We start from the raw sequence: 22102 nt of genomic DNA on the forward strand, positions 1-22102 counted from the left end.
TCGGTACAAAGCCCGCCGCCCCGACACAGTCCCGGCCACGAAGATGACCCTCCTGAAATGTCCCTCAGGAATGGCTCCTCCCTGGACGGCACCCCACCCATCCCGAATGCACACCCCCGACTCTTGCCCGCACCTCGGCTTGGTCCTCCTCCGTGTGTTGGGCTCGAGTAAGCAGGATTCCTGAGGGGCTCTGCTCAACCAGATTACTTACAGCTGACTAGTACAGGCGACTAAGCTGCTGCGGCAAAAAGGAGGCTCACACAGATTTCCTGACTAAGCCGCGACCGGGTAAGCCCTACCCGAACGCACAGCAGCTACTCAGTTTCTATCCCACACCTGCCACCTAGAGCTGTGCCCAGGGGAGCCGCTCTGCCTACTGCGGACAGAACAGAGCCTGACTCACTGCCCACTTAGCACCGCCTTACCTGGCCTTTGATTAGTGCCAGCTAGTGAACTCTTTGGGAGGGGGGATAGGAAGCCAGCCAGTCTCCCCTCTCTCTCCTTCCCTACAAGGAAGCCGGCTCTGGCTGGCCCACCCCATCATCTCCCAGGGCCACGAGCGCCCGCACGACACATCAGAGCCACTGGCGGGAAAGTGAAGCAGGCACGTGGCTGTCTCCAACCGGCTGCGCTTCTGCCGCGCTGGTGTTGGTCTACACGCGTGGGAATGTTTCCTTGGATGTTAGTAAACAGATGCCCAACGACAGGTCTTTCAGAAGTGAGGGAAATGTCCTCAAAGCTGAAGCAAGCTGACAGGCTCACAGCCAACTCTGTAGCCCAGGGCAGGGGGAGACAGCACGTGGCTGCTGCCTTGAGCGCTGCCTGTTAGCCGACCCAGGGTGTGACCCGTGTGGTCACCTCAAAGGGATTCTGGCTCTGTTCATCTCAGAACACCTGCCAAGTGGCCCAAATCATAGCACAAGGTTAAGAAACGAAAGACCACTTCCTGCAGAGCCGCTCCTGTGTGTGTGTGTTGGGGGGGGGGGGGGGGGGGAGGAGGTGGCGCAGGGACAGGCGCAGTGTCAACGAGTATGAGGAGGAGAAAGAGGCTCACGGGAAACCCGGAGAAAAGCTTGGCCAAGGAGAGAAGCTCTTCCTTTTCTGAAAATTCCCAACTGCCTTCCTGCAGAACCGTTTTCCTGGTTTCTCTGACCAGCAGAAAGCACAGAGCCTGGTTCTCTGTGAGCCCCACAGCAGTCAGATTCTTGTTCCCGGGGGGCTGGTACCCGGCGGCCTGAGGCCAGGCTCGGCAAGACAGGATGAGCGGAGCCGGCGGGTGTTGAGCTCCCCTCACTTAACAGCCACGCCGCTGGCCGCATTTTAACCAGCTTCCCAAGGCAGGCACTCACTCACCTGGTAGCTCCCCCTGGGGACACGGCCCGGGCATGAGCCGTCACCAGCAGCCGCCGCAAGATCTCCACACGGGTGGCTCTCCACCTCTCGGGGGGCAGGATGTGGAGGGCCAGGACTGTGTGATAGTGGGGCCCGTCCACCTCAAAGGCGCTCTCCACCCACTTCTCCTTGGGCTGCTCCAGGAAGCCCTGCAGGTTCTTCTCCTCTCGGGAAGTTGCTCGGGTTCTAGAATCAAAGGAGCCAGTGAAACCAGAGAACGGAGCCCCAGCAGCAAGAGGGGCAGAGGGTCCACTCCGTAGCCGCGGGCTCCCTGAACACTGGACGCACCCACTGTGCCCTGACTACCACTGCCACCTCCTCTCTGCTTCCTCCCCTTGGAAGCCCTCGTGACGGCATCCTCCTCGGCCCCTCTCCCGTTCCCAGCGCACAGTGTACTGCAGCTTCTGGGGCGCTCTGAACGCATCGAGCACACATCACAAACACTCCGTCCCGGAAGGTCCTAACGACCCTGGAAGAGCAGCTAGACTCTAGTTGTCCCAGAAGAGGAAGCTCAGGTCAGCGTGGGGGAGCCGCTGTCAATCCCCAGCGCCTTGGCCTGGGGCTCTGGCTGGCAGCCCCCTGCTCTCACGATCGCGCACCGGGACTAAGCTGTGCGGCCTGCGCGAGCATCCAGTCCCTCTCCTGGGTTAGTCTGGCTTCTCGGGTCTCGTCTTTGCTTCTCCTCCACTCGCACAAGCACTGTTTCTCATTCTGCCTCAACTGCGGTGGCAGTGAAGACCATGAACACCAGGCACGACCCTAGGAGCCTGGCACAGGTCATATGCCCACACCTCACACTGGCCCCTAAAGCCAGGTTTACATAACCCCAGCTCTACGTAGGGCAGAGGAAACAGCAGGCCAGAGAAGGCAGACATTCTGCCCCAAGGGACCGAGGGTGACAAGCTGAGGCCGTAAGGCCCCGGCGCCAAAGCCTCCGCCCACCGTGAACTCCGTAATGAAGCTCCGTCAAGAGTCCCTAAGCGGCACTGAGAGGCCACCGCAGTCCCTTCTGATCCTGGATTTCTGGCTACATCTCTTAAAACCTGATGGTGCTCTAGGGGGAATAACACTAGCAGCTTCTAGAATAAACGGCATCGAGTCTGCAGAGGGCACAGTGGCCCTCCTTCCTTCTGCTCCCCTGAGGAACAGCCGTGAATGGGACACGCGGACACATTCAACCTGCCTGCCTAGAACTGGGCATCAGAAGGGTTTTGCCACGGCCAGGCCCGCTGACTCTGTCCCGCCTCACTGCAGTAGACTTGTCACTGTATGCAAGCACCCCATCTCCCAAGGGACAGCACCCCCCACCGCCGGCTAGAAAGGCCACCTGCGGACCTGCCCAGAGACATGGGTCAGCTTCGCCCCATGAAGCTATGACAGTCATTTCCCTCCCCAGTGAGGAGCTGGATGGGTCAGACAAGCCCAGCCACAGGTGAGGTCACCGGCTCTGCTCTGCCAGTCAAGTCCAACTGCACCCGCGAGCGGGCGGGCGGCCTTTCTCCCTGGAGCAGAGTGGCCCGAGTCATCTCCTAGCTCACAGCTGCACAGCCCAGGGACACCGGTCACTAGCACTGTGCGCCTCAAGCACAGCCGGACACTGGGAACGTCTCTGCTGCCAGACAGTCACGTGCTCTCCCGGAGCCCTGCCCGTACGTCTCCTTAGCGACGGAGCCTGAGGTCTCACGGCCAGCCTGCTGTCTCACAAGGAAACGGGAGGGAGAGAGAAAACATCGTTGGAGAAAGAAAAGAGAAAGGACAACGGACAGACTGCCCTACTGCCTCAACAGGGCAGCTGTGCAGGTGGCGTGCAGGTGGCCTGCAGGCGGCCTGTCACTCTCCACAGGAAGAGCTGGCTCTCACTAGATGGGCCTCGACGTGTGGAAACATTCCAGCAGAGCCGAGGGACGTGAATCTCTTCGTTTGCCTTTACAATCATTCCCTCTCCGCCAGGTGATCCTATGAGGCACACGGATGGGCTTACCCATCTATCTGTCACTGGCCAGCCTCCGCGGCTGACCTCCGCCTCAGCTGCCAGAAGCGTCACTCGCCAGCAAGCAAGCAGGGGCAACTCCAGCTTTCTAACACGTGCCCTGGCTATGACACCTGCACCAGTAACCACCTGCTTGACCAAGTCAAGCCGCAGTCTCCCCAACCATGGGCTCAGTCCAGCAAACAGAGGTAGAGGCCACGCTCAAGCAGAGTCTTCAATCACCTGGCTTTTCCTAGGCTGAAGGCCAGGCCTCGTCTACCTGTGACTGACAGGAGTCGCCCTACAGCTTCACTATGTGCGGCCCCAGAAAGCTACGGCTACGCGCCCTGCTTCAGCCAGGACCGTCCCAGACTGACAGGAGTCGCCTATGACTGACAGGAGCTTCACTATGTGCGGCCCCAGAAAGCTACGCTATGCGCCCTGCTTCAGCCAGGACCACCCCAGAGTGACGCGTGTGAAGCTGGCCAGGGCCAGCAGGACGCGGCCTGCGGGCGAGAGGTACTGACGTGTTCAGGACGTAAAGCACCGTGTGGACGATGTACGGGATCAGGTGGATGTTGCTCTCCCGGCCTCCCCCGCCGGTGTCCGCGCTGAATGACTGCTCCGTGGCGAAGCGCAGGAACAGCAGCTTCATGTCGTGGATGTTGAGCTGGTAGGTGGGCTCCCGTTGGCCTGTGCACTCCTGGAGGTAGGTGTTGTGCCTGGGGAGGGAGGGGAGAGGAGGGGCAGGTGAGCTTGAAAGGGACGCGCACACCTGGCCCGCAGGGAGCCCAGCCGGGAAGGGACAGGTCACAGGGACACATGGTGGCGCAGATGGGACCGGGCGCCGCGGCACTGTCAGACTATGGAGAAACTCGAGCAGAGAGGCCGGCGGACGAGGACAGAGCTGAGGCGGCGCCAACAGAGGACACTTCCAGCTCTGCTCTAGCTCATCAAGCGCTCCAAGCTCTAGGGACAGCCTGCCCACTCGGGGTCCACTTCCTGACGGCTAAGTGCCAGGCTACACCGTGGTCGAATCTGCTAGCACATTTTGGAAAAGTGACTGTAGGACTTGCTAATTCTCAATGAAAAAGTGATCCATCTACAAAAAATAATCTCGGGAGTCGGGTGGTAGCGCTGCGGGTTAAACACAGGTGGCGTGAAGCACAGGGACCGGCGTAAGGATCCCGGTTCGAGTCCCCGGCTCCCCACCTGCAGGGGAGTCGCTTCCCAGGCGGTGAAGCAGGTCTGCAGGTGTCTGTCTCTCTCCCCCTCTGACTTGCCCTCCTCTCTCCATTTCTCTCTGTCTTATCCGACATCAATAACAACAACAATAAAACAATAAGGACAACAAAAAAGAATAACTTTACAAAAAGTAATAATCTCGTCATCCAAATAAAAGGTTTTTGTTTTGTTTTGTCACCCACTAGTCTCTGTCTCTTCACTGCGTGACCGCCAGCAAGTCACCGGACTGGTGCCCCGACACCTGCCCTACACGGCAAAGCGGAGACCAGCAAGCCTTTTTTAAAAATGTGTATTTATTCATTATTGGATAGAGAGAGAGAAATTGAGATGAGTTGGGGAGATAGAGAGGGAGAGGGAGACAGACACCTGCAGCCCTGCTTCACCACTTATGAAGCTTTCCCCCTATAGGAGGGGACCAGGGGCTTGAACCTGGGACCTTGTGCACTGTAATGTGTGCACTTAACCAGGTGCGCCACCGCCTGGCCCCTACCAGCAAGCCTTTTACCCTGAGCTGGAGTGAAGTGGCCACTCCACAAGCCAGCGACAAGAATCCAGGTTCTTCTGGAAGCCGGAGCCATTCCAATGACACCGAGGAGGAGGCCTTAGCTCTGCTCGGCTCGGGCTCACTGTGGCGCAGGGGACTGAACCGGACTGTGGAGACGCAGGCACGAGCGTTTCTCTGAATCATCATTCCGCTCTCTCTCCCACCCTTTCCTTCAGATTCAGTGGATGAGTGTTATTTATTTATGGGGGGGAGGGGGTGAGCACCAGAGCGCCAGGAAGTGAAAGCAGGACCCTAGGCTATCCACACCCCACCTCCCAGCCTGCCTGATGTCATCACTTCACACCACGGGAACGCCTAGCAGAGCAAGCATAAAGTATGTGGCATTTTTTTGGCCATAAGAACCAAGTCAGGGCTCTCTGCTTCTTTCTTTAACTCAACAAAGGAAGAGGGAGCAAACAGTAGAGACAGAGAGGGCACTGGTTTGTTTCTCATGCAGAATGGCTTTGTTCTGACAGGAGAGCTGTGCGTTTCCCGCGAGGGGCGGGGCTGCCAGCGGATGTCCCTTCTGTCCTGGGAGTCCGGACGCTCACCACCTACCTTGCCAAGCAAGTGGCAAAAGCGGACTCAGGGACGTGGGGGCCCCAGACGGGAAGGAGTCCGTTGCACTTGGTGTTGGCATTCTGAAGGGCAGCGCTTTCCCACTCCTCGCGGCCTCGCGCCAGCCTGGATCAGGAGAGCAGAGACAAGCGACAGCTGCGTGAATCTGACGACTGGCCGTAGGCTCACTGCCCTAGACGTGCAGCTTTGACACTCCCGTACACTGCGGGAGTCTGCCCCACTTCCCAGAGACCAGGTGACAGCGCTCAGAGTCTCAGGACCCCAGCAAGCTGCCCCCTTGGAAGTGACAGGCCTGGAACCGACCGCGCCACTCGGCCCCGGAGTCGGGCCTACCTGACAGCAGCCAAGTGGCAGTCGTAGTGCACTATGTTGAAGTGGGACACGGTGCTGTAGCCCTGCTGTTTCCGCGGCTTGTTCTCCAGCTCCTCCAGGGCCACGCGTTTGGTGAAGGTGTAGATTCCCAGGACCTTTGTGGGCTGCAGAGGGGCATCCAAAGGAGAGGTCAGGGTCCCGACAAGGCTTTGGCGGGGAAGCAGAGCGGGGCCCAAGAGTCTACCTTCTCAGGAGGGCAGGTTCAAAAGAGGGTCACGCCAGGCTCTCGGTCAGGTGCCCAGCTCAGAGAGTGGGGAGCAAGCAAAACCCAGCAGATGCTGGGTAACAGAAGTGAGGGACGCAGCTCTCAACCTCCACTCTGTTTTGCCTCCAGCGTTACCGCCGGGGCTCAGCGCCTGCACCACGAATCCACTGCTCCTGGAGGCCATTTCCCCCCCTTGAGTTGCCCTTGTTGTTTTATCGTTGTTGTGGTTATTACTGCTGTCATTATTGTTGGATAGGACAGAGAGAAATCAGAGAGGAGGGGAAGACCGAGGGGGAGAGAAAGACAGACACCTGCAGACCTGCTTCACTGCTCGTGAAGCGACCCCCCTACAGGTGGGGAGCCGAGGGCTCGAACTGGGATCCTTTGCCAGTCCTTGCGCTTTGCACCACCTGCACTTAACCTGCTGCGCTACTGCCCGGCCCCTTTGCTCTCTGTTGCATGCATCAGAGTGTGGAGAATGGAGAGCCTTCCCTGTACTCTTCTGATCTCGGAAGCCATAATTAAATCACGAATAATAATAATAAGAGAGAGCAAAGGGCGTTCCTGAGAAATGCTTTGCTTTTTGAAACTTCTTAAACAGCTCTAAAGAGTCTGCCAGCAGAATCCACAAGGCTGTGGGGCAGAGGAACAGCCCTCCCACAAGCCAGGTGGAGAGGGGGGCACCTTTCTAGCCTTCACGGGAGCAAACGGGCCTCTCACTGCTGCTCACTGTACAGGCATCGCTCAGGCAAGCTAGGAAACAAGCATCTCCCCCGGGCATCTGCAGAAGTAGCAGCAGCAAGCTGTGGTTTTTTTTAAGCCCCAGAGCAAGGGGCTGTTTCTCCTCCACAAACTGGGGTTTTTGAAGGCTTGAAGGCAAAAGCGCCCGGGTGACATAAAGCTCTGGTCCCGGACACGTTCAAACAGCCTGTCTTCCGTGTCCGAGAGGAGAGCTGCCGGAGATGCGATTCTCAACCCCGGTCCCCGTGCCCCGTACCTGGAACTTGTATCCTTCCCTGCAGATGCAGCACGTGAGGCCGGGCTCCTCGATCAGCTCTTCCATCTGCTTCAGGAGGGCCGTCTTGGTCACGACCTGGCCCTTCTCATTAGTCTGCACACAGAACCCCCGGTGGTGAGTCAGGTAGGGGCATCTCTCTCGCCCCTCGGCAGGTCTGACCCGCACATGAACTGAAACAACTACCGCAGGAAGGGAGCTCTCTTGCTGGTCTGCACGCCCTCCTCCCTCCGGTGGGGTCTACAGAGGCCGAGAGCCCATCCGGCAGAGAGATGGGCTCACCGCTAAAGGGCCCTTCCCTCATGTCAGCGACACCAAGTCTCAGCTGCCAAGGGCCAGAACCTCCGCGAGTTCTGGGACCATGGACAGCACATTTCCTGACCTGGGGTCTGCCCAGGGCTGCTGCCTCCCCCGAGGAGGAGGACTCTGGAAGACCACAGTCCTTCACGTCAGACAAGCAAGGGCGCGATTCCTGTCAAGCACTGTGCCGGCTATGTCTTGAGCTACTGCCCTCAGCACCCACCTCGCCTGCGTAGTCTCTCATAGTGGGGTATGGTAGTGGCAGCTTGCTACAACACGGGAAGCTTCAAAGGAATCTCAGCAGTAGGGCCCAGCACGGTGCCTGGTGTTGAGCCAACTACAGACAAGGCTGACCTCACCAAGCCAGTACACCTCTGCCCTCGCCCGGGCACACGAGTCCCTTACCGTCATGCCCAGGGTGCCCAGGGCCTTCTGCCGCATCGCCATGGCCATCCGCTTCTTCTCGGCCCGCGTCTCCCTGCGGGCCGCGTCGATCTTCATGTTGACGTCGGGGTGCTCCCGCAGTGCCTCCAGCAGGTTCTCCGCCAGTGTCCCGATGCCCTCGTCGCTGGACACCTGCTCCAGCTTATGCAAGTTTGAGATGGAGTCTGTTCCTATCAGGACCTGCCGAGATCACGGGCGCGTGCCTTCAGCTATGCGGACAAGTGTCCTTCCGACACAGCACACGCACACCGTCTCGTCTGCTCGGCGGCTCAGCTCGCTTCCAGAATCTGGACAACTCGGTCGTCAGACAGAAGCAGGTCTGGCGCTGCCGCCCAGCTCTGACCAGCTACCATACAGTCTTTCTCTTAAGACTTCTTTTGCTTTCGCGAGGGAGGGGAACGGAGGGAGAGGGGGAGAGGGAGAGAGGCAGAGATAGAGACCGGCACTGCTCCGCCCTGGTGACAGGACAGGACTGAACGTGGGCCTTGGGCAAGCCGGCCCTGCACCACGACCGTGCTGCCTCGAGGACTGGCACAGACAGCTGACTGGGTGTAAAGCGTGCAGTGTAGTGGGAAGGCGGAGGTGAGACTCCTTGAAGACGTAGCAGACATTTCTCTTTTTTCTAACGTCATCTTTATTTTTTTACATTTTTATTTATTATTGGACAGAGACAGAGAGAGACTGAGAAGGGAGGAGAGAAATCGAGAGGGAAAGAGACAGACACCTGCGGCCCTGCTTCACCGCCTGTGAAGCTCTCCCCCTGGAGGTGGGGACCAGGGGCTCGAACCGGGTCCTTGCGCTCTGTGATGTGAGCGCTCAACCAGGTGCGCCACCGCCTGGCGGTGATACTGGGGTGATAGGCGGGGATACTGGAGGTACAACTAGAAGTGGAGTAGGATAAGGACAAAAAACCTTTTAAGATGCAAGAATCAGTAAGAAACCTTGGAAAGGTGAACCTTGCTCAGTCTCAGCCACTATCAACAGAGAAAGTCGGTGAGGGCAGGTGAGCTCACGGAGGAGCAGGCAGGTTATCAAGAGCCTTGCCACCTCCATCGGAAGTGAGCTGAGGAGAAGCCCTGCTTATTCGGCAATAAGCTGGAGACAAGAGTCCGCCTGCACTCGCCGGTCACTCGGTCACTCGCAGCGTACAGATCTGCCCTCACAGCACCGCCACCTCACACTCACGCCTCAGCAACACGACGTGTCATCTCATGTCTCGGGCTCCCAGCTGCGTATTTACTAGACGGCAACCTCTCTCCAGGAGTGTGCTGTGCACGCCTTCTAGTCTACCTCTCTCGAAGCCGTTTCCAATTCCCCCTTACTAACTGCAGGAGGCTGCTGCTTCCGATCCCCCTCCATCCTACAGACAGACAGCTGGGGCTGGGAGGCAGTTCGCCCGGTGTAAAGAAAAGAAAAGATTCCAAAGTGAAATGCTGAGGCCCGAACTAGATCAAGTCTCCCTCTAAAGAAAGTGGTTCACCTTAGCAACTGAGAAAAGATCTGGAAGCCACTGACTTGAGCTCTAACTTCTCTAGATCACCACTGGCTAAATCAAAAACTTGATTCTTTAACCCACAACACAGCTATAGAAAATAACATATGGGGGGTCAGGCGGTAGGGCAGCAGGTTAAGTGCAAGTGGCGCAAAGCACAAGGACAGGTGTAAGGACCCCGGCTCCCCACCTGCAGGGGAGTCGCTTCACAGGCGGTGAAGCAGGTCTGCAGGTGTCTGTCTGTCTCTCTCTCTCTCCCTCTCTCCATCTCTCTGTCCTATCCAACAACGACATCATCAACAACAACAACAAAAACCAAGGGCAACAAAAAGGAAAATAAATAAATATTTAAAAATTTAAAAAAAGAAAAGACCGTGCCGGGGCCAGGTGGTGGCGCACTTGTTTAAGCGCACACGCCACAGTGCACAAGGACCCGGTTCAAGCCCCTGGTCTCCAGGTGCGGGGGTCTGCCTCTGTACTCTCCATTTCTCTATGTCTCTATCCAGTAATAAAGATATTCTTTAAATAAATGAAAAAAGAAACTAACATATGTGAAGATCTTACTAGGAAAAACACAGCTCCATGAAGATGCACTGACCGTGATTATATCTCCAACGAACAGAAGAGAAATTTAGAAGAATAAAGACTGCAAGAGAATCTTCAGAGTAATCAAACTACTATCTTCTTTAGAATGACCTACTGAACAGAATGATCAGTGCAACTATATTCAACACAGAACGCTCTAACAGGACAAGTCAGCCTTGGCAGCCTGAGGTGGTGTAATGGTTAGAACAATGGCCATGGCTCTAACCATTACACCCTTGCAGGCAAAGGGTCTTGAGTTTACTGTCAGCACCACGTAGGCCAGAGTGATGCTCTGGTTCTCATGCTCTCTCTCTTTCTCGCTCTCTTGCGCGCTCTCCCTGTCCCCTTCCATTATTAAACAAACAAAAAAAATCCAGTCCCGTAGGCCCTCAAAGTTTCTTTCCTTTCCATCCCCCCTGCCCCCCAGAGCCCTGGCCAGCTCTGGTTTACGGTGGCGCTGGGGACTGAACCTGAAACCTTTGGTGACTCAGGCATGAAAGTCTTTTTTTTGCATAACCACTATGCTACCTCTCTAGACCCCTCAAATTTCAACATTAAAAAAAAAAATCACCAGGGAGTTGGACGGTAGCGCAGCGGGTTAAATGCACGTGGCGCTAAGTACAAGGACCGGCGGAAGGACCCCAGTCCCAGTTCAAGCCCCCGGCTCCCCACCTGCAGGGAGTCGCTTCACAGGCGGTGAAGCAGGTCTGCAGGTGTCTTGTGTTTCTCTCACCTTCTCTGTCTTCCCTCCTCTCTCCATTTCTCTCTGTCCTATCCAACAATGACGACATCAATAACAACAATAACTACAACAATAAAAAGACAACAAGGGCAACAAAAGGCAAGATAAATAAATAACAAACAAACAAAAAAACACTTATAGAACAGGCAAAACTAAACCCAACCAAGCACACACACCTCCCTCAGTAAAGGGAGCGCAGGAGACAGTATGAGCCACCACCAGGCACACACACCTCCCTCAGTAAAGGGAGCGCAGGAGACAGTATGAGCCACCACCAGGCACACACACCTAAACCACACTGGAGCGCCACTGCGCCCAAGCAGAGTGGCCATAGTCAGCCAGCGACACCAGTAAGGCGGAAAGAAGTGGGTCCTCACGCTACACTGCTGGAAACACGGACGGACGCAGTCGTCTAGACCATGTTTTCTTGCACTTTCTTGTACAACGCACTAGACAACTGTCATTACAAGGCACCAGCCACAATCTTGGGCATTTATCCCAGAGAAATAAACTTTGCACTCAAAAAAAGGAGCCTACACGTGGGCGGGCACTGGCACATTGGCAAGCAGCTTTGCTTGCGAACGGCCCCGAGGCAGAAGCAACCCAGGTGTCCTTTAAGGACTGAGCGGTCAAAGATGCCGCAGCGTGCACACGGCAAACCGACGGGCAGGTGAAGACAACTACAGCTACGGGCGACCACCGGGAAACGCTCAAGGCCTTGTGCCGGGCGGGAAAGGCGACAGAGAAGTCAAGCCCACAGGCCAGACGCCGCTCCGACAGCCTCCTCGAGTGTCACGATTCTAGAACCGGGGCTGCCGGGTGCGTGGGGAGGCTCGTGGAGATGAGGAAGCTTCTCAGCTCTGGCCGTGTCGGCATCCTACGGCGGGCGGGACTGTGCTGCACGGCCCCCCAAGGTCACATCTTGAGATAAACTGAGAAGGACATTATGATTGCTGTTTTACTGCTGAACAACTACATGGGAATCCACAATTACCTCTCAAAATCAAGAATCAAAATCAGCCAGCCTGGTCACTGGCCCACGCCAGCTAGGAGCACTGCCTGACTCCAGCGGAGAGAAGCCAGGACTACACGGAGGAGCGGAGTGGGTGAGCGGATCCCTCCGGGCAAAGCTCTCAGTCTCCCATGGCAGCGCAGAACTGGGGATGGCGGCCAGAAACCAAAACTAACTCGCGCTTTGGCCAGTCACTCCTTCGGAGTTCACCTGCTGTTCACCTGCTGCTCACCTGGCCCGTACGATAACAACACTCAAGAAAGAAGGAGTATTATGAGCAAGTCACAAGTAGGACCGAATCCTATTTGCAGAGCTGAACCAAATGGGCCCTGAAGGTCCACTCTAGGATTCTCACACACTTCAGGGTAAATCGTGTCTCAAGACTAGACACGTTATCTTCGCTAGTCGTGGGGAACAGGAAAGCACGGCTCCCTCACACGGGTCCTGCCTCCAAATAGTCCACATCGGGGCGGCTCACTCACCTGTGTGGCAGGGTGCTGGATAGCCAGCCCTCGAAGAAGCCTCAGGATGAAAGGCAGGGCCGGGCGAGACAAGAACTTCTTCCAGATGTCAGCATCCAGACTGCAAAGCAAAAGGAAGCTCACCAGAAGTATAAAGGCAGAGAAAAAAGGCTCCTCAGAGGCAGCTGTTGATTCTGACTTGTTTAAGTGCAACCCTGCAGGTATACCATGAAAACTCACAAGGGACCGCCCTACCTCAGCTGAGAAATCGAGTCGGTGACAAGGACTCTGGAGGCCCTGGAGGTGGCACAAAGACTGGAGCACTTGACTTGCAAGCATAAGGACCCAAATTCAACCTCTGCCACTACATATGCCCAAGTGCTGTCTGGTTTTCTCGCGCGCGCTAACACTTCTTTTGTCTAAACACCAGGGCTTCCCCACTGCAGGCCGATGTTTTTGAGACAGAGACAGACAGAGAGGGAAGCCAGCATAGTACTGAAGCTTTCTCCAGTAAGAGGGGGGATTGGGCTCAAACCCGTGTGAGTCACACGTGTGGCAAAGGCAGGTATCCAAAGGAGCCACCTCACTGGCCCAGCCAATAGTTTTTATAGGAGAAACGAACACTCTAACAGAAGCCAAGAAGCTGTCGTCCTTCCCCAGAGTCCCAAAGGAACTCTTCAGCCACTGAGGGGCCATGGTGGCAGCTTCCAGAAATGGAGATAAAATTCAAGGAAGGCAAGGGGGAAGAATAAAGACAAACAAAATCTTCACGTCAAGACAACGGGAGAAAAGGAGCTAGGACGAGACAAAGGAAAGCAGCTAGTCCGGCAGAGCGGACTGTTTTGCTAAAGAGACGGCCGGCCGATGGCCCACAGCACCAAGCCCTCCTCCATGAACTGGGGCCCGACAGCACACTGCCCAGTGAGCGATGCTGCCTGCCCCAGAGCTTCTTACTTCTTGGCACTGGGAATGTGCTTTTTCATGTAGTCAAGTGCATTCTGGGTGATTCCTTTCTGAAGAATCAGATCCTTGAGCTGATGCCCATTGCTGTTGTTCTTGATACCAGCTGCTATTTTACAGAAGCAGTCTAGGAAGACTTTGTCATCACCACTGTGCTCTTCATCATATCTAGGGGGAAAAGGAGAGTCTGAAGGTGACAAAGAATAACTGAAGCCAGTCTTTTTTGTCATTCTCCACGATCTATAATAAGTCTCCACGATCTATCTCTCACACACACACACACACACGCGCGCGCGCACACACACACACACACACACACACACACACACACACACACACGCTCTTCTGCTTCTCTCTGTCCTAACTGCTAACTGTCCAAACTCTCCCAGCATTCTCTCGCGAGGTCACGTTTCTGCACACGACTCTCTCCCTCACTTGCCTTCTCTGTCTAGCTAATATAACACAATACATGGCCATTATCGACTCCCCCAATGAGACCAAATCCCTTAAGGCACGAGACCGGCACACAAGAATTTAAGAGGATTCTAATTTAAGGAATTTAAGGTGAATTTCCGAGTCTCACAGAACAAGTTTAGGGCTTCTGGAGGGCCTGCGCCGTGGCGCATGGAATCGGAGCAACGTACTTGTCAAAGTCGCAGTACGGTTTGAAGCGTTCCACCAAGACCTGCATCTTCTCCAGCCCCCCAAAAGACAGATACGGGATGATGCGGAGCAGGCCCTGGAGCACGCTGGGGTTGGAGCGCACGAAGGTGCTGTTGATCTGCTCCAAGAGCATCACGAGCTGATCTTTGTCGCCTGTCAGGAGCAGGTTACCCTGCAACGGAACAGAAGGTGGGCGGTCACTAAGTCAGCACTTGGCGGCGGCCGGCATCTCATCCCCAAAGGTCCTCCCTTTCTTCCAGGCCGTCAGAGGAAGCCCAGGGAAGAGGCAGGCGATGGTGTTGAGGCCAGCTAATAAATCCGCTCCTAGCTTTCTGGGGTGGTTCTGGTTAATAGTCTCAGGTACTCAAAATACATCACTATAACTTCCCGAGACTCCTTTGATCATATCACTAGCCAAAACGTCAAGACTAGTAAGAACGAAGGGAGGTGTGGAAGCTGAGCTTACTAAGGGCTCCAGGTTTCAGGCCTGATTCTGTCAACAGCTGCCATCACTGAAGGGTGGGCTACGGTCTCTCTCTTTCACGCTTTAACGAGCAGCTTCTGAATCAAAGACCATCCCTGGCTTTGTCTCCGCTCAACTACAGATCTCGGGCCTCAATGCAATGACGCCAGCATTAGCTCAGCTGCACAAGTTCAGTCACTCTCCATTAAGTTCATTCGGACACTAACAAGCCGACACAAACGAGCCGACCGCCGGCCACCAGGAGCCGAGTGGTGCGGGACCCGCTCACCTTGTCCTCACTCAGGGGCTCGGCGTTGGACTCGTCCAGAATTATCTCCATGATGCTCAGCACCTGCTCAGCCACAGCCGCACCGCCACTGTCCTTGCTTTCCTGCTCAGCTACCAGAGCCTACGAAAGAGAGCCGGCAGCTCTGAGGACGAGACACAACTGAGGGCTGGGCTGCTGCCGGGGTGGGGTACAGTCCCCGAGGGCATCTCCACGGCCTCAGTTCACAGGCACTGTGTGAGTTTGTTTTAAAAGGTAAGTGGGATGGGGGAGATAGCATAATGGTTACGCCAAGGATTCCCATGCTTGCGGTTCCAACATCCTAGGTTCAATCCTCAGCACCACCATTAGTGGATGCACAGTGCTCTGGTCTTTCTCTCTCTCTCTCTCTCTCATTAAAATACACAAAATAAAGTTCTGTCAGGGAGAGCGATCAAGCAGGAGGGCTCTCCGGAGCAGTGACAGTGTGATAGTGTGATGTTCTTCCAGATCTCCTTCTGACTGCCGTCATACAGCACTGATTGCACCGGGGTATAGTCTGGACCGTTTTACGGACTCATTATTTTCATTTCTGACCTGAACTCAAAAAAGGGACAAGGGAGCTCTCTTGGCGAGCAATGCAGAGCGACAGGTTAAATCGCCAGTGCTGTGAGGAGGGGGACAGCAGCACTCATCGCCCGAGCCCCGACATGAGGTCTTCTCTCCAGCCGCGCGTGTGCTTACCAGATTCAGGGCCCCAAGCATGACATTCAGGGTGTTCATTTCTAGTTTGACCAGCTGCTGCCGGTTGACTTTCACCTTCACACAGTAACTGAACAACTTCAGCAGCACCTGGTGAGGAGAGGCTGTGAGAATCCTGCAGCCACCGAGAGGCAGGCAGGTGTGGGGACAAGCAGCAGAGACGTGGAGAGGGAGGTCAGACGTCAGCGGGGAACACAGCCACAAAGGATGTGCGAGACGTCTGGAGTCCCCCAGCAGGCAGGCCTCTCTCACACAGGCTCCCACCGGCTGAACACATCTTTACTAGCTTGAGACCGACGGCTGTGCCAATCCCTGAGTGACGCTGTTTCTTAGAAGCAATCCCAAGGCCCCAGATGGGCAGTGAGGACTCTAAAGCTCAGTCTCTGCGAGTCCAGAACCACAAGCCACTAAAAATATACAGGCAGGGTCTGGGGGTGCAGCTCAGAGGCAGGGAGCACACCTCACACGCCTGAGGCTCTGGGTTCAATTCCTGGGCGGCCCCCCAAAGAAAACAAACGTGGGCACGCTAACGTACGTCCTCATACCCCTTGGAGGTAAAAACAGTAACAGCCTTGCAATGCTCTGGAAGCCTCTCCGCCTAATGAGGTGAACACCCAGACACAAGCCTAACTGGCAACCACAGCTAGGAAGGGCAGACGTGCTTCGGGATGTACCCCTTTTCGGGTGGGGGTGCAGCCTGACTGGAGACCTAACCGCCCACTGGTTTGGGGTGGGGGTGCACCCTGACTAGAGACCTAACCGCCCACTGGTTGGGGGGGGGGGGGAGTGCAGTCTGACTAGAGACCTAACCACCCACTGGTTTGGGGTGGGGGTGCACCCTGACTAGAGACCTAACCGCCCACTGGTTTGGGGGGGGGGGCAGGCAGGAAGAGGGAAGCTGAGGAGAAGCCTGGGGCAGAGAAGACTCGGGCGGTCCCCAGGCTCCTCACTGGCCGGGCAGCACTGAATGACAGCGCCGTGCTGCCCTCTAGGGCTGAAAGGCACAGACCTCACTCAAAGCACAACAGTCGGTCCACCGTGCTGCCTCCAACTCACCGTCAGAAGGTGGCGTCCCTGCTTGAAGTCTCTGACCCCTGCCAGCCTGGTAAGCATGCACTCCAGGCCCCCACACTGGGCCATCACACCAGCCATCTTGTACACTTCTTCTTCATCTTCTTCTTCATCTGGGTGAGGACCAAGAAAAATAGAGGAAACAGGACTCCAATAGGTAATTCTCTTCCAGGCTGATGGCTGAGGCCCTTTACCCCAATTGCCAATAGAGATGCAGCCAGTAAGAGGAACCAATATCGGGCATCCAGATGACTTGATAAAGAAGTTATGGGAAGGGGGCCGGGCACTGGCGCAGAGTATGAAGCGCAAGGACCCGCACAAGGATCCCGGTTGGAGCCCCCGGCTCCCCACCTGTGGGGGTGGGGGGTGGAGGGTGGGGGTTCACCAGCAGTGAAGCAGGTCTGCAGGTGTCTTTCTCTCTCCCTATCTATCTTCTCCTCCCCTCTCAATTTCTCACTGTCCAATCCAAAGAATTAAAAAAATAGCCATGAGCAGTGGATCAGTAGTGCGATCACCAAGCCCCAGCAATAGCCCTGGAGGCAAGAAAGAGGGAAGAGGGGAAGAGAGAAGTTAGAAGTTACGGGACAAAAACTTGACGGAGGACTACTCAGCAAACAAAAGACGGTATTGTGTCCTCTGGAACAAAGTGGCTGGAGCTGGAGCTGGAGGCGATTACGCTGAGTGAGTGAGGGAGTGAGGGAGAGAGAGAGAGAGATGCACGACTTCTGGATGACTTCACCCAGAAGCAGAGTCTAGAGAATCGAAACACATCAACTTGGGAAAGCAAAAGGCCAACCCATATCTAGGCCTGGGAGAACTATGGTGGTTAGAGGGGTTGGGGAGTAAGGGCGCAGAATTCTGGTGGTCACAGAGGTGTGGAGCTGTAACTCCATTAATTGTATAAATCACTAATAAAAATACAATTAAAAATACTTATTTGATATTAAACTACATGGTTTCACTCTTGCTTGAAGTTTTTTTTTTATAAAGGTCGATCAAGATTACTTAAATTGTGAAAATGTAAGAACCCCAATTACCAATGAAATGAGAAACTAAGCTAAAAACAAACCTAAACTCAAGACTGTGGGTAGGGAGCACTTGTCCAACCCCAGAGGCACCTGAATCTCACACAGGCACCTGTGTGTCTCCTCAGTAAGAGAAAAGACCTCAACACGACTCTGATCACAAAGCATCTGCCCAGAACTCTCAAGAGCTCTGGCCTCAAGTCCAACACGCAGCGATACCTGTGGTGGAGTCCAGAGACTCAATGAACTCCTCAGTGGCATCACCCAACAGCCCCCGCATTCGATAGACAATCCTCATGGGCTCGCCCTGCATGGAGAGAGCGGGAGGAGGACACTTAGAACTGGGCAGGGACACACGCGCGCGCAACACACGCACGCACGCACGAGCAAAGGACTTGGCTCCCGGCCTTGCTTAGTAGTTTAGCAGTACAGGTAACTTCTGTTTCTCTACAAGGTCTTAACCAAAACACTTAGAATCCAGGTGGACTAGAATAAGTTAAAGAAAAAGAAATTAACTTTATCTAGTGTCTCCCAGCCACAGGCCAGGAAATGTGTGAAGCATTTTATGGGACATTACCTCATTTAATGTCATCAAAACTCTTGTGTGTTAGCCGTAAGGATCGTTTCTGGACTGTTTTACTCTGTGCAGACTGCTGTGCCAGTCAAGCCCTTTACACAATCTCTCTCTCTCTCTTTTTTGTCACCAGGGTTCTCACTGAGGTGTGAGGGAGAGCGTGAAAGCGCCTCCCTCCGCGCTGGAAGACGTGAGCTCACCTCGTTCGTGGTGCACCAGACCTTCTTGTAAACCTCAGCCACAGGAAGGTCCAAGCTAATGATCTTATTGTTCACTAGAAGCTGAACAGAGAAGAGGCTATTATCCGAAACAATTCTAAGGCCAGTGAGTTTCAAGGTCAAAAGGCATTTTTAGAGCAATCGTTCATACCTCAAAGTTTTCACATGTCTTACAACTGTCAACTTTCCCTCTCAAAATAACATACATGTGGGGGCTGGGTAGTAGCGCACCTGGTTGGGTGCCCATGTTACAATGTATAAGGACCCAGGTTCAAGCCCAGTTCCCACCTGCAGGGGGAAACGTCACGAGCAGTGAGGCAGTGCTACAGGTCTCGCTCAGGGGTGTCTCTCTCTCTCTCTCCACTCCCTTTCGTCCCCTTCCCTCTCTCCTCTCAGTTTCTCTTGTCTCTATCCAATAAATGATTTTTTTTTTTTTTTTTTTTAGTAACATACGTGCATGACCACCACAGTATTTTGGAGGTACTTTCAAAGGTTACAAGACAGCTTAACCCAAGTACGGGCTCAAGCTCAGGCGAGGGCCTTCTCCACAAGACCAGTACCCCCTCTCGCTCTAGCGCAAGCTGCTCCTCACTGCGTGTTTGCTAACGGCAGGCCCAGTGACGTCCGACGGAGAGCGCTGGACGGGGGCTACCATGCCAGCACACAGGAGTTTCATGAGCTTCGAGGGCACTGAGCAGCCTCTGCACGAGCGGCGAGGGTACTCCACTCGACCCGCAACGTCTCGCTGTCACCGACACACGGGCGTTTAGTCTGAACTCTGAACGCTTAGCTGCTGAGCTAAGCGGGTGGGACTCTTAGCAAGGACCAGCCCAGGGCCGGCGCACCTGTACGAGGGGACCTGTGCTTGACCGACAGCGCCGCCCGCCGCCCCGCGCGTCTCACCTCCATGCCACTGTCGTCCTCCAGGAGAGCCACCAGGTCGCAGTCCTGGCAGATCTTGTTCTTCACGTCTCTCATCAGCGGCCCGATGCCCGGCTCGTTGCTGCTATACGGGTTCCCGGGCATCCTGCCCTGTAAGAAATCTTCTTGCTGGGGGTCTTTCTCCAGGGTCACGAAGAATTCAGTGACTTCGTTCTCCTCCTGAAATGCAGAAAGAAGGTGCGCCAGAAGGGCCAGCATGAAGGGACAGGCTGAGAGAGCGCCAGCCTTTCAGGTCTTTGTCGTATGCACAAAGTGAGGTGGGCAGCGGCACGCGCGATCAAGCACACACATCTCCACGTGCAAGGACCCAGGTTCAAGGCCCCACTCCCCACCTGCAGGGGAGACACTTCTTGAGTCTGGAAGCAGGGCTGCAGGTGTCTCTTTTTTTTTAATTTTTTTTATTTTTTTATTTTTTTATTCCCTTTCATTGCCCTTGTTGTTTTATTGTTGTAGTTATTATTGTTGCTGTTGGATAGGACAGAGAGAAATGGAGAGAGGAGGGGGAGACAGAGATGGGGAAAGATAGACACCTGCAGACCTGCTTCACCGCCTATGAAGCGACTCCCCTGCAGGTAGGGAACCAGGGGCTCGAACCGGGATCCTTCTGCCGGTCCTGTGCTTTGCACCAGGTGCACTTAACCCGCTGCGCTACTGCCTGACACTCTCTCTTCCACCCGACTCCCCCTCTCAATTCTTCTCTGTCCTATCAAGTATAACAGAAAGGTTGAAAAGAAAAGAAAAAGCTGCCCCAGGAGCAGTGGGTTCACAGTGCCAGCACCGAGCTCCAGCAGTAACCCTCGAGGGAATACAAAAAAGAAAAAGGCGGGCAACGTCCTTCTGTGCTCAGCGCATACGGGCTAATGAGCAAAGGGTTTCGGCAGCAGCAGGTCAGCTTGTCAAGCAACAAAGCAGAAATAGGCAGCTGTTCCTTCCTCAACCTCACGCAGCGAGGACACAAAAGCGAGGCCAGTGGTTACATCTCCCGTCGTCGGGAACACAATCTAGAAGGCCGCCTCTGCTTTCTGTCCGGGGCTTCGTGAACACGGACTGCACGGCCCGCGGCTGCAGTCAGTCAGCAAGAGATGCTGGGAGGTGGCAGGGAAGCAGGCGGCTTACAGGGTAGATGATGCTGCAGAGCCGCTCGAAGATGAAGACTGGGGTCCGGTAGTCGTCCAGGCTGTACCGCTTGGCCGTCTCAATGCACACAGCCATGAAGGCCTTGGTCTCTGACTCGGTGCCTGCCAGGAATCAGAGTGGTCAAATCAGAGTCTCGCTCACAAAGAAGCCAAGGAGAGGCTTTAAGTCCTGCATAGCCACCGAAAGTAGCTATCCACTTTCTGCCTGAGAACACTTCCAAAGTCCTGTGTGGCACTACCAACACTTTACTTAGGAACCAGACGCTGACTTGTGTGTGAACCGCATTCCATTTGGAAACCTTCACACCCAAACCAACCCACTGTGTGACAGTGAAGTGTACGCACGGCCTGCTTCCTCCTGGAACTATAACCTCCTCGACACAGGAATCATACTTTCTTCAACGTAGCATACTCTGGCCACAAATAGACAGTCTAACCCAAACAAAACAAAACCCAACCAAACACCACCCTAGTATCCCAATCAAATCAAAGGGATGTCATGATTTTAAGTTTCATTTCAAAAGATAAAAAGATTAGCCTCCTTCAGACAATTCTAAGAGCCACGAGGAAGAATGACTATGCTCTTTAAAAGTGTGCAACTAGGGGCCAGGAGGTGGCACACCTGGTGGAGTGCACATGCTATCATGTACAAGGATCTGGGTTCAAGCCCCTACTCCCCATGAGCAGTGAAGCAGGGCTGCAGGTGACTTTCTCCCTCTCTCTCTCCCTCTCTCTCTCTGTCTCTCCCCCGCCCCGCTCAATTTCTCTCTGTCCTATGAAATAGAAAATGGGGGGGGGGGGTGAGCATTACACTAAGGGGTCAGGCAGTGGGCACCCTGGTTAAGCACACACACTGCAGTGCACAAGAACTTGGGTTCAAGCCCCAGCCCCTACCCACAGGGAGGAAGCTTCACAAGTGGTGAAGCAGGACTGCAGGTATTTCTCTCCCCTCTTCTCTCAATTCCTCTCAGTCCTATCAAATTAAATAAAGTTTAAAAAAATCTTTTAAAAAACGTGTTCAGCTAGTAGAACAGTAGTAGCAGGAAGCTGCGCTCCGGATAAAGCATGGGACTGCCTCTCCAGCACGAGGCTTCAAGTTTGATCCCAGCATCATCTGGTTCTTTCTTCTCTCATTAATAAGGAAAAAATTTTTAAATGTTTTTAAAATAAAAGTGTCCAACGCTTTTATCAAATTTTCAAACCAGCTCAGCATGGTCTAAGGAAATAGCATCAAGAAGAAACTTAGGGGCCAGGGAGATAGCACAGTCTTTGTGCAAAAAGACCTTTCCTGAGGTTCCAAGGTCCCAGGTTCAATTCCCAACACCACCACCCAAGCCGAGAGCTCCTCTGGCTTAGGTACATGGCAAACCTTAATAGCTAGAAATAAAAGATGTCCGGGTTTTGTCCTGATGGACTGTTCTCTGATATGCCCCCACTCCTCCTATCGTACAAATAGTCTCAAATATCGAACTCAAGAGTTCCCAACAGGGCCAGGTAGGCAGCATAGTGAATAAAGCCTTTGCCTGCCAAGCCCGAGGGCTGAGCCCCTGCAACCCACGTAGCAGAACGAAACCCTGGCTCACTCACAAACTCTCTCTTATTAACAAATCAATGTATTTAAAAAAAAAAAAAAACTTACCAGCAAACTGTCATAGTAGCAAAGAAA

General features: G+C 54.5%; 2 protein-coding genes across 2 annotated transcripts in view; one reads left to right on the plus strand and one right to left on the minus strand.

Annotated features, from left to right (window-relative positions):
* The window catches only part of MRTO4 (MRT4 homolog, ribosome maturation factor), a 366835-nt gene that overhangs the window by 171079 nt on the left and 173654 nt on the right, over nt 1–22102 (plus strand). The window lies entirely within an intron of this gene.
* UBR4 (ubiquitin protein ligase E3 component n-recognin 4) overlaps nt 1–22102 on the minus strand; it is a 151596-nt gene that overhangs the window by 5613 nt on the left and 123881 nt on the right. The window contains exons 88-103 of the mRNA XM_060200953.1: nt 20417–20538; nt 19262–19459; nt 18341–18421; nt 17786–17873; nt 16527–16654; nt 15453–15560; nt 14733–14852; nt 13962–14152; nt 13312–13485; nt 12379–12478; nt 8027–8245; nt 7304–7417; nt 6063–6205; nt 5709–5834; nt 3889–4083; nt 1354–1578 (exon numbers count right to left, since the gene is read on the minus strand). Of these exons, the coding sequence (XP_060056936.1) occupies nt 1354–1578; nt 3889–4083; nt 5709–5834; nt 6063–6205; nt 7304–7417; nt 8027–8245; nt 12379–12478; nt 13312–13485; nt 13962–14152; nt 14733–14852; nt 15453–15560; nt 16527–16654; nt 17786–17873; nt 18341–18421; nt 19262–19459; nt 20417–20538 (2332 nt within the window). The remainder of the gene's footprint in view (nt 1–1353; nt 1579–3888; nt 4084–5708; nt 5835–6062; nt 6206–7303; nt 7418–8026; nt 8246–12378; nt 12479–13311; nt 13486–13961; nt 14153–14732; nt 14853–15452; nt 15561–16526; nt 16655–17785; nt 17874–18340; nt 18422–19261; nt 19460–20416; nt 20539–22102) is intronic.

Source organism: Erinaceus europaeus, chromosome 11, assembly GCF_950295315.1.
Source record: "Erinaceus europaeus chromosome 11, mEriEur2.1, whole genome shotgun sequence".
Taxonomy (NCBI): Eukaryota; Metazoa; Chordata; class Mammalia; order Eulipotyphla; family Erinaceidae; genus Erinaceus; species Erinaceus europaeus.